This window comes from Octodon degus, unplaced genomic scaffold, assembly GCF_000260255.1.
Source record: "Octodon degus isolate 3935 unplaced genomic scaffold, OctDeg1.0 scaffold00126, whole genome shotgun sequence".
Taxonomy (NCBI): Eukaryota; Metazoa; Chordata; class Mammalia; order Rodentia; family Octodontidae; genus Octodon; species Octodon degus.
The window spans coordinates 7,534,349-7,544,412 of record NW_004524702.1 but is presented as its reverse complement, the minus strand read 5'-3'; the positions used below and the strand labels follow the sequence as shown (position 1 = coordinate 7,544,412).

Sequence of the window (10,064 nt, the reverse complement as noted above, 5' to 3'; positions counted from 1 at the left end):
TCTCCCGTGTTCTCTTAAAAATTCATGGGAAATTTGCATTCTACTCCATGATATATCTGAATTTCTTTTAATAGGAAGATGTTTAAATGTATTCACCCCAAGGAAAAACGCTGCTGCTGAAATAAGTGCTGTGTTTATCTGGCGGTTTCCACGTATTCCTTCTCCGAGAAGTACCTGTAGGAGAAGATCAAGCTGCTGACACGCATCACTCGCTGGCTTGTTACGGTCTGGCCCCACAAACCTTTCTACATTCTCCCTATGACTCTTCTGCACACGCTCCAGCGTCTGGGCCACCTGGACTCCTGTCTTTTCCTGATATGCCCGCTTCCTCCCAGCCCCTGGGAGGTCACCTACCTGTTGACAACCCACCGTCCCCAAAGGCCTTGATGGAGATCAAACACCACCTTCCACATTGCATCCTCTCTGCCGGCCCCTGACAGATATGATGTGAGAGGCTGCGAGGGGCCATAAAAGCAGCCCATGCTTTGGATCTGAAGCCTGGCCTTCAAATTCTGACTCTTGACAGCAGCAAGTCACCTAACTCCTCCATCTCAACTGTAAAATGAGGAGGAACAAGTAGTTGTGTTGTGCCCAGCCCATGCTTCCTTGCACTCCTCCCAACTCCCGTGGCATTTTAGTCAGACCATTCATTTAGAGAACACACATCTGCATAGGCCCTCAATAATGACTTCTTCTCTCCAAATAGATCAGTAGTCCCCATGCCCCCCAAAGCTTCTTGTATTACTCTCATGATCATACGGCATGACACTTTGGTTATTAAATCAAACACATGCTTTTCTAAATTTTCAATCCTATTAAGCTTTTTGAATAGTGAGTACCTGCTCCAAAAACAGCTAATTATTTCCTCCTATGCCTAAGTCCAGGGACTTGGGGCTGGGAACCACCCACCAAGACCATAAACACCTTGAGACTACAGTCCCGTCTCCACACTTCTCACAGCACCTTACTCAGCGCCTCGTGCTTGGAACACACCTAGTAACTGCTTGTGGCATAAACAGAGAGTCTCACACACATGACAGGGGAAGCCCTCTCCAAATGAGCTGGTATGCAGAAAGGGGTCATTGTTATTGGGAGGCAGGGCTGGAGGCGAGTCCTTCTCCCCACCATCCATGAGGAGCAGCACCCCCAATTACACCAGCTGGCCTCCAACTCCTGAGTCGATTAAAAAGCACCGTTTCTCCAGTGTCTGGAAACTCCTGGAAGGAAAGTTTACCGCCAAAGTTGGCTTTTGACTAGAGTCTTAACAAGAGGCCTCAGCAGGCTGTGGCGAGACAGACAATGTCACTTAGAGGAGCAGCTTGAAGCGGCAGTTAGGAGAAGAATTATTTTAATGAATACATTTCCTTTCAATTGTATGGGAATATCAAGATCCCATTAGAATGGGGAAGCAATTAGAACTAATAAAGATGAATGCACAGTGCTCAGTGCGTGCGGAATAACAAGCAGCCAACAAAGGGGCTCCGGAGAGCCTGCTCTAATCCAAGGGAGCGGGCAGCCAGCAGAGGCAAAGGCTTGTTCAGCGGTCAAAGCCCCTGCGCCTGCACATTCTGATCACGGCCAGCAAATGGCGTGAGCTGGGCGCTGGAGGTGGGGGTGCCCACCCCACAGCCCAGCCTCTTGGGGACTGAGATGGGCTGGTGGCAGCCCCTTGGCAACAGCCATTCAGGCCAGGCCCTGGCTCCTGGCCAGCCTCTTGCCTGCCCCTCGCACTGGGCCTCATTGTGTCCAGGTGGCAAATGCCTTCTAGCCAACTCTCCTTCGAGGGTTAGAGAGGGGGTGGGACAGTGGAGGAGGGAGTAAATGAGTAGGGGGCCCCAAACCCCCAGCATCTCTGTCTCCCTCCCCCCGCCAGCCAGGGTCTGCTCCTCCTCTGAGTTTGGTGTTATGTTACAGACACTGGTGAGTCACAGCCAGCCAAACACAGAAGTACTGTTGCTTACACAATTGCTCTTCAAACAGTAACAAACAATTTTCATTATCCAAGTCAGATCGAATCATCCGCCTGGCCATCCTGCCTCAATCACAGCCACACAAACAGGACCCAAAGCCTCATGCTCTGCCCGCTCTGCTCTGACAACACTGAGCTTCATTTTGCCTCTGCCTCAGATGAGAGACAAAGCGCTGCCTCTGATCCTTTCTCTGGGCCGGAACTGCTGTATGGCTGGCAATGCTGTCAGGATGAACGGGAGGACCCAAGCACCTACACAGCTTGGGACCCGCTCAGATGGGGGCTGACATGTGACTCGGCACCTGGCTGAGGACAGTGTTCAAGAGTCTGGAGGACTCCATTGCCAAGTTTAGAAGGAATCCAACAAGATAACCCTGGCTCCCCACCAAAGTACTCACTGGCCCCGAATGGAGTGTCAGTACTTGACATTTCTTTATTTAATCTTTTTGGCCAGGCAGTTTTTTTCAACTAGGAATGTGTAAGCTCATTCCAAACTGTCTGCTGAGAGGCCAGTCACACTCATTACTGGGATTTTTCTACCACTTCTCTTTTTTTTAAAAAAAAGAAGTCTGTAACATTTTATACTTGTTTCTTAAAGGTAGAGTACTTTAAAAGCATATTTACATTTATGACTTTAATCGAGCCTCAAAATCACCCTGGAGGGTGGGCAAAGCAAGGTTTGTTGAGTTTAGAGAATTCAGGAGCCCAGAGAGGCTGAGTGTCCTGTGCAAGGTCACAGGTAGGTAAGGCTCTGACTCAGTCCTTGGGCTGATACCTTTCCCACACTCCCACACAGCACTAGACATTCCAGGACAGTTCGTTCTGCAATTGTTTTCAGCACAACTCCTACCCCTTCCACACACTAAACTATACTAAGTACTGCGTGCTCTGCCAGCCTGTAGGCTAGGCTACCTGAGGATGCCTCCTCCTGAAGGTTCCAAAGTGTTTCACTGTTCCCCAACCAAAGAGATATTCCTTGCCGCCATTCTAAGAGCTTTTGTAAGTTTTAAAAACCCTGTGCAGTAGATGAGGAAAAGGACAAAGAACAAAGGAAAAGGACTCTCCTGTATGCTCACAGGATAGTTTGCGTAATTCTACTACTGATTTCTGATGGTCTTTTGTGGTACTGGGGATTGAACTCAGGACTCTGCACTTGCCAGGCAAGTGCTTATTCTACTGAGCTATCTCCCCAGCCCCTCTAATGGTCTATTGAAAGGAGCAGTTGATGCTTAAATTTTTTTACTTCTCCTTTTTGTTACTTTTTCTTTTTTTTTTTTTAACCAATTTTGCATGCTTATATCTAGTAATCAAAACAACTAATTTGAAGATAACATTATGCAATACAACAACCATTGTGAAATTCCTATTATTTTGTTTAGTGAAATTATTTGCCATTTCTAATGCTTTTTATTTTTACTGCTTTATATTCTACTAAAAAAAAAAAAACAACAACAACAAAAAAAACAACCCAGTATAGAGTGTTTTGAATCAAGACTAGAAAAACAACTATTTAGATCCCTTCAGTATAATACTGTGGCACCCAGGGACCAGCAAGTGCTAAAGCAAAGTCGATTTTTCTTTCATACTGATCACTACACCTAAAGGCTTATTTGTTAATTTTGGAAAGTCCTTATTTCTATAATTTTAGCTATAATTTATATGCCATGAAGTACATAGGTATTAGCCAGGTGTGGTGGCACATGCCTGTAATTCCAGGCTGAGGCAGAATTATCGTGAGTTTGAGACCAGCCTGAGCCAGAAAGTGAGCTCAAGGCAAGCTTGAATTGCACAGTGAGACCCTGTCTCAAAAAGTCAAGAAAGAAAGAAAGAAAGAAAGAAAGAAAGAAAGAAAGAAAGAAAGAAAGAAATTAGTCAGACAGACACAGGTATTAAATATAGAGCTTGATAAAAAATTTTATATATATATATATATATATATTTAATCAGATACAGAACATTTCCATCATCCTATAAAGTTCTTAGATACCCACTTCCAATCAACCCCACACTAAGCCTCCATCATCCTAATTTCTATCATCATACATTAGTTTATCCGGTCTTGAACATCAAATAAATGGAATCATATTAAATACATAACTTGTTTCTTCCTCCTTCTGTGGTATTAAGAATCAAACCCAGATCTTTTGCACTGAGCTATGTCCCCAGCCCTATTTTTTTTTTTTTTTTTTTTTTTTTTTTTTTTTTTTTTTGTACTGGGGACTGAACTCAGGACTTTGTGCTTGCCAGGCAGGCACCGTATCACTGAGCTATATCCCCACACTCCTTTTTATTTTTTGAGAGAAGAACTCGCTAAGTCACTAAATTGCCCAGGTTGGACCTAAACTTGGGATCCAGCCTCAGCCTGCCAGAATGCTGGAATTAGGATTACATGCATGCACCACCATATCTGGCTGTATATTTTTCCTTTCATTCAATGTGTCTGCCAGACTCACTCATGTTGTAATTTGTTCCTTTTTATCACAACTATTATGTTTTTATTCAGTTTTAAAATCCAGCTATATTACTGTTAATTGTTCCCTCAAAATTCTTTCCATTCAATTTTTCTACTGCATGGTCCTTCTGCATATCCTCTCAGCCATGCTTGCAATAACAAAAAAACTTGTAAAGAGATTATTTTTACTTTTAGCACTTGCCTCTTAGGTAGGGTGGTTCACTAGGTTGTCCAGCCTGGTGGTCCTATGTACAAGCTTTAAGAGTAGGCAGGTCTGGGGTTACCTTTCAGGTTTACTACAGGACAAATGGGCAGTCTCAGACAGGTGACTTAACCTCTCTGTGATTGTTTTCCCATTTGTAAAATGAGGGTAATAATACCTTCCTAATAAGGATTTGTGAGGACTAAATTACATTGCACATAAAATGCATGGCATACGACAAACTAATCATGGCCTCAAGCTAGACTGTAATAAACATCCTACTGCTCTAGTCACACACTTTCAGTTTTTGGAAGCCATGTATTAATGGACATATATATATATATATTTTTTAATTTTATTTATTTGTGTGTGTGCGCACGTGTGTGGCCAGCTCAGCCCACCAGGGGCGGGGCTGGCTGGCATGTGGTGCTGGGGGATTGAACTGCGGTCCCTGTGCTTTGCTAAGCTTGTTCTAAGTAGGTGCTTTAGACCACTGAGCCATCTCACCAGCCCCAATGGACATATATTTTTGAAAGACATAGTTCATGTTAGTATCTAGAAAAGTCTATTTAGACTTTACTTATAAAATGCGGTACTGGGGATTGAACTCAGGACCCTGTGCTTGCCAGGCAAGCACTTATTCTACTGAGCTATCTCCCTGGGCCCAAATTTTATTTTTTTCCTTTTTTTTTTTTTTTTTCCGGTACCAGGGATTGAACTCAGGACTGTATGTTTGCCAGGCAGGTGCTTATGCTATTGAGCTATCTCCCTGGAAAGACTTTAAGCTTAGTTAAAATAAGTAATTTCCTATGGAATAAAATAAAGTCTTCACCATTTATTCTTTTTTTTTTTAAATTTTATTTATTTGTGTGTGTGTGTGTGTGTGTGTGTGTGGCCAGCTCAGCCCACCAGGGGGCGGGGCTGGCTGGCATGTGGTGCTGGGGGATTGAACCGCGGTCCCTCTGCTTTGCTAAGCTTGTTCTAAATAGGTGCTTTAGACCACTGAGCCATCTCACCAGCCCCTCACCATTTATTCTTCAACAAGTATATACTGAGTGCCAAATTTCAGAGGCTCTTCAAATGATAAAAAACATGGCCTTAGTTTTTAGGATGTTTGATTTGGGGAAGGTAAAGGCATAAAAACAAAAATAATTACAATATGAAGTGTGGTAAATAATAATAACAATTAACATCTATTAATGTAGTGATTAAGAGCATGGTCATACTGTTTGGGTTCAAATCCCAGCTGCAAGATGCTGGGCAAGTTACTTAACCTCTTTGTGTGGCATCACACTTGTAAAATGTGGATAACACTACTTACCTAGCAGGGTAAGTACTCAATAATAATGCAGTTAACATTTATGGAATACTCAGTATGTGTCAAGCACTGTGTTAAATGCATACATGTACTACTTTACATTATCTCTAAACACTATTATAGCCATTGTCCTGATAAGGTAACTGAAGGAGTTTAGGTAATACCAAAAGTTTACAGCTACAAAATACCAAATACAACAGGAAAAAAACACAATCATCTATAAAATGAGGACGATAGTTAGAATCAATTGAATTAACATTTGAAAAGTGCTTAAACAGAGCCTCGCCTATATACATAGATGTCAAATAGATACAGATTGTTAAGGTGACTCAAAGATGACAGTCAACAAATTCCATGCACAGTGACTAAGGAAGACTTTGGAAAGATGAAGTTTAAAATGGGCCCCCAAAGTAGGTAAGTTTGGGTGGGAATGCCACAAGTTGGGCCTGGGGGAGGGGGGGACTGGACTACTTCCTTTCCTCCAACTATTCACTATCCTCAATTATATCTTACCATTTTCCTCTTATTGCCATAGAACCTTCTGTCCTTATCATCATAATTATCCATTGGCCAATACTTCTGAGTGCCTCCATGTTTCCTTCCAGTCCCAGTTCCTATTCTCCACTATAATCCTCCAAACTGGATTACTAGCTTTTAGAAAGGTCCACTCCAATCCATCCTCCACACTGCCACCAGAGAACAAAGTCGCAGACCTGGCCCAGAAATCCTTTGCTCCCGCTATAGTCTTTCTCTACTGTGTCCAGCATAAACTTCAGTTTGCCTAGCATCCTGGTCGCGGCCCTTCACTAGGTGGTCCCAGAAGCCTTATCTTCCGGTGTTGGTCTCCATGCACTCTGCGCTTTAGCCACAGGAAAGCACTCAAGAGCTAGCCACACTTACAAAAAACAAACAAACAAACTCCATTACTACCCTATCCCTTGCTACTGAAACATGTCCTGAATGAAAAAGTCTAGCTTATACCCCCTTTCCCTTCAACTTTCCCAGCCTTCCAGGCAGCGCATACCCAGGACCCACAGAGACCGGAAGGGGAAGGGCTTCGCGCCGGCCCGGGGCCGCCATCTTGGCAGAGGCGGCCGGAAGTGGCCGGAGCGGAGGGGCGGGGCGAGCTGAGGCTGCGCGCGGCTTCCGGCCTCGCGCGCCCGCGGCGCTTAGACAGCGGTTCCCACGCTGCGGCGCCGGGTCCCGCGGCTGCCCAGGCCTTTGCCGTCACGCCCACTCCTCCTCCGCCGTCCAGCCCTTCGGTCCGGGTCCTGGCCCCTGGGCGTGCTGTTCTGCCTGCCTGTTGCAGAACCCCGAGCGCGCGCGGGGGTCTCCTGGACCCTCGGGCAGAGCGGCCGCAGGATGGCGGCCGTGACGGTGAGACCCAAGCCGCGACCGCCTGTCGAGGGGCGGCGTGGAGCCTCGTCCTGCAGGAGCCCCCCCAAGGGGGACCTCGGCGCGGAGAGGGAGGAGAGGGCCGCGGGGCCCGCCCACGCCGGGAGAGGCGGCGGAGCTGACGCGGTGCGGGCACGCCGCCGCCTGAGCCGCGCGGTGGCCGAGTTGGCGCGGTTTCTGCTGGTGAAGGACAGGAAGAGTCCCATCGCGCGCTCCGCGGTGGTGAAATACGCTCCCGGGATCATCGCAAGGGCCTCAGAGCGCCTGCGGGATGCCTTTGGTGTCGAGCTCACAGCTCGACCGCAAGCACTACACTTACATCCCGATCAGAGAACCTCCAGAGGAGGAGGAGGAGGATCTAGGAGATGCCCTGATGGGTCTCTTTGTGATGATCCTGGGTCTTAACTGCGTGAAAGGTAATAGTAGTGCCAGAGAGGCCCAAGTCTGGGAGATGCTGCGCCGTTTGGGGGTACTTACTTAAAAATATCACTTCCTCTTTGGGTACCCAAGCAGCTTGTGGAAGACGTGCAATAGCGATACATCAGTTATAGGCAGGTGCCCCACTCCACTCCACCGGAATATGAATTCTTTTAGGGTCCCCGAAGTAACCTGGAAATCAGCAAGGTGAAAGTCCTACGGTTTGCGGCCAGGCTCCGTAAGAAAGAACCCCAGCACTAGCCATTGCAGCATCGTGGGCCTGTAGCAGAGGAAGTCAACAGGGCCAGGGCTGAGGCCAGTGTGAATGAGAGCCTACCTGCACCAACCGGTGGTGAGAGTTGGTGGAAAGGTAGCCACAAAGGCAGTAGCCACGAAGGCTCTGTGGATGTGGAAGCCACTGTCCTGAGTCATTAGTATAGATAGGGAGAGAGTCATTATTTCTAAAGAAATTATGTAACTTTTTAGGTTTTGTAGCTTGTTAGGGTGTATTACATTATATATATGAAATTGGTCTTTTTGTAGAGTTTTGTTAGTGTTTTAAAAATGGATTGAAGAACTTTACTGTGATCTTGAAAAGATTATGCAGCATGGGAATGCTGTTACTTAAATCATTTGAAAGATCTTAACATAATGATGATGTACTAAGGGGAAAAAACAGCTGATTCCATGTCTAGTCTCCAACACTTTTTGTCTGTTGTTTTTTTTTTTTGAAAGACTGACATGCACCATTATTTGCTTAGATGTTATAGTATCCAGAAAAACAACTCAATAAATTAGAAGTGTACCTTGAACATTTAATAAATTAAACACACATTGAACATCTTGAATTTTTGAATAATTATTTTGGGCATTTGAGGGTAGACTACATCCTATTTTTTATAGAATTGGGGAATATATACATAAACCAGAAGTTAGAGAAAAGACTACAAAGGACACCTAACACAGTTGTGAATGGTGAGGAGTGCTTGAGGTTACCCTGGGTAAATCCCCTTGGTCTCTGGGTGGGGAAGAGTGGAACAAGGAGGTGGAAAGGAGAATAAGGTTAGGTGTGGTGTTTAAAATCATGCCTTTCAATGCCTTGAGAAAAAGACTTGCTATTGCAGAAGTCTTGGGAAATGCCCTGCATTTGCCTGTGATCTTGTTCTAGGACAGTTTGTCACAATGCACAATGATGGTGCCCATGGACATTTTAGCTTCTCTGTCCCTCTCTCTCACCTTCCCTAAGTTTCACTCTTCTCCCAAAGCCCTGAGAGAGCAGTTAGTGTAACAGTTCTAAAATACTGTGCAGTAGGGTAGAGAGAACATCTGGTGTGTCCTGGTTTCAAGATCTCTTCCCCTGACATCCAGAAGCATGGTGCTCCTCTGTGTTTCTACCTGCTGCTTTTCTTTGGCCCTCTCCCACTGGGTGGAGACCTCTGAGGTATCCCTCATACCCTTAATACCAAGAAGAAGCATCTGCTAGCTGCTCTGGACTCTGCAATGCCTACCACCTCCACTCTGGGGGAGAAAAAATCCTAAAGAAAGTGTATATAATAATAGGGAACTTACTGGAATGGAACCCACACCAGAGATGGAGGGGGGTGGATTGTGAAACTCTCCCTACAGCTGTCACTAAAGAGTTGTTTTTTGTTCTCTTTGCCATTAATTTTCTGCTTTCAGCTGTGTCAAATAACATTTCTGAATGTTGTAAGATTGGTGTGGAATATAGATAACTTTGGGACAGGGCCCAGGAATCCAACAAATCAGACCAAAGCTATCAGTTTATAGGGGAAAAAAGCATAGGAAAGATTAAAAGTATGACTTCTAACTAGTTTATAATTCATTAAACAAAACAAAAATACTGAATGCCCACTGTTTTGCCAACAACTTTGCTAGGTACCAAAATTATTAAAATGGAAAGACTGAAAATAATGCAGTGGGCCCTGAGTTTGATCCACAGTAGAATTCATCAAATAGGAAGACTGTCTTTGCCCTCAAAGAACAATGACAATTTCTCATGTTTGTATGTTCTCAGTGGCTGAGAGGTTGGTAGTGTGTGAACCTCTGGTTGGATAAGGGGTCAGAGTTAGTTGATGATTCACCTAAGGTCACTTGGTGGGTAAAAGAGAATATCAACCCTGGTTCCACCAAGGGAAAAAAAAAAAAAGACTATGAAGGCTGAAACCCAAGCCTCTTGCCCCCAAATCTGGTACGCCTCATTCTAACACATTATGCCCCTTCCTGCCCTGCAGTATCTTGTGCGTGGTTTTAGCTTTCACAACTCCAAGAGGTAAATAAGGCATATGTAACC

The 10,064-nt window shown here is 45.1% G+C and overlaps 1 protein-coding gene across 1 annotated transcript; it reads left to right on the top strand.

Annotated features, from left to right (window-relative positions):
• Nucleotides 1-7,101: 7,101 nt before the first annotated feature.
• On the top strand, nucleotides 7,102-8,793 carry Magef1 (MAGE family member F1). The gene has a single exon (XM_023700769.1). It carries the CDS (start codon nucleotides 7,304-7,306, stop codon nucleotides 7,739-7,741), a length of 438 nt encoding a protein of 145 aa, XP_023556537.1. The 5' UTR covers nucleotides 7,102-7,303; the 3' UTR covers nucleotides 7,742-8,793.
• Nucleotides 8,794-10,064: the final 1,271 nt, after the last annotated feature.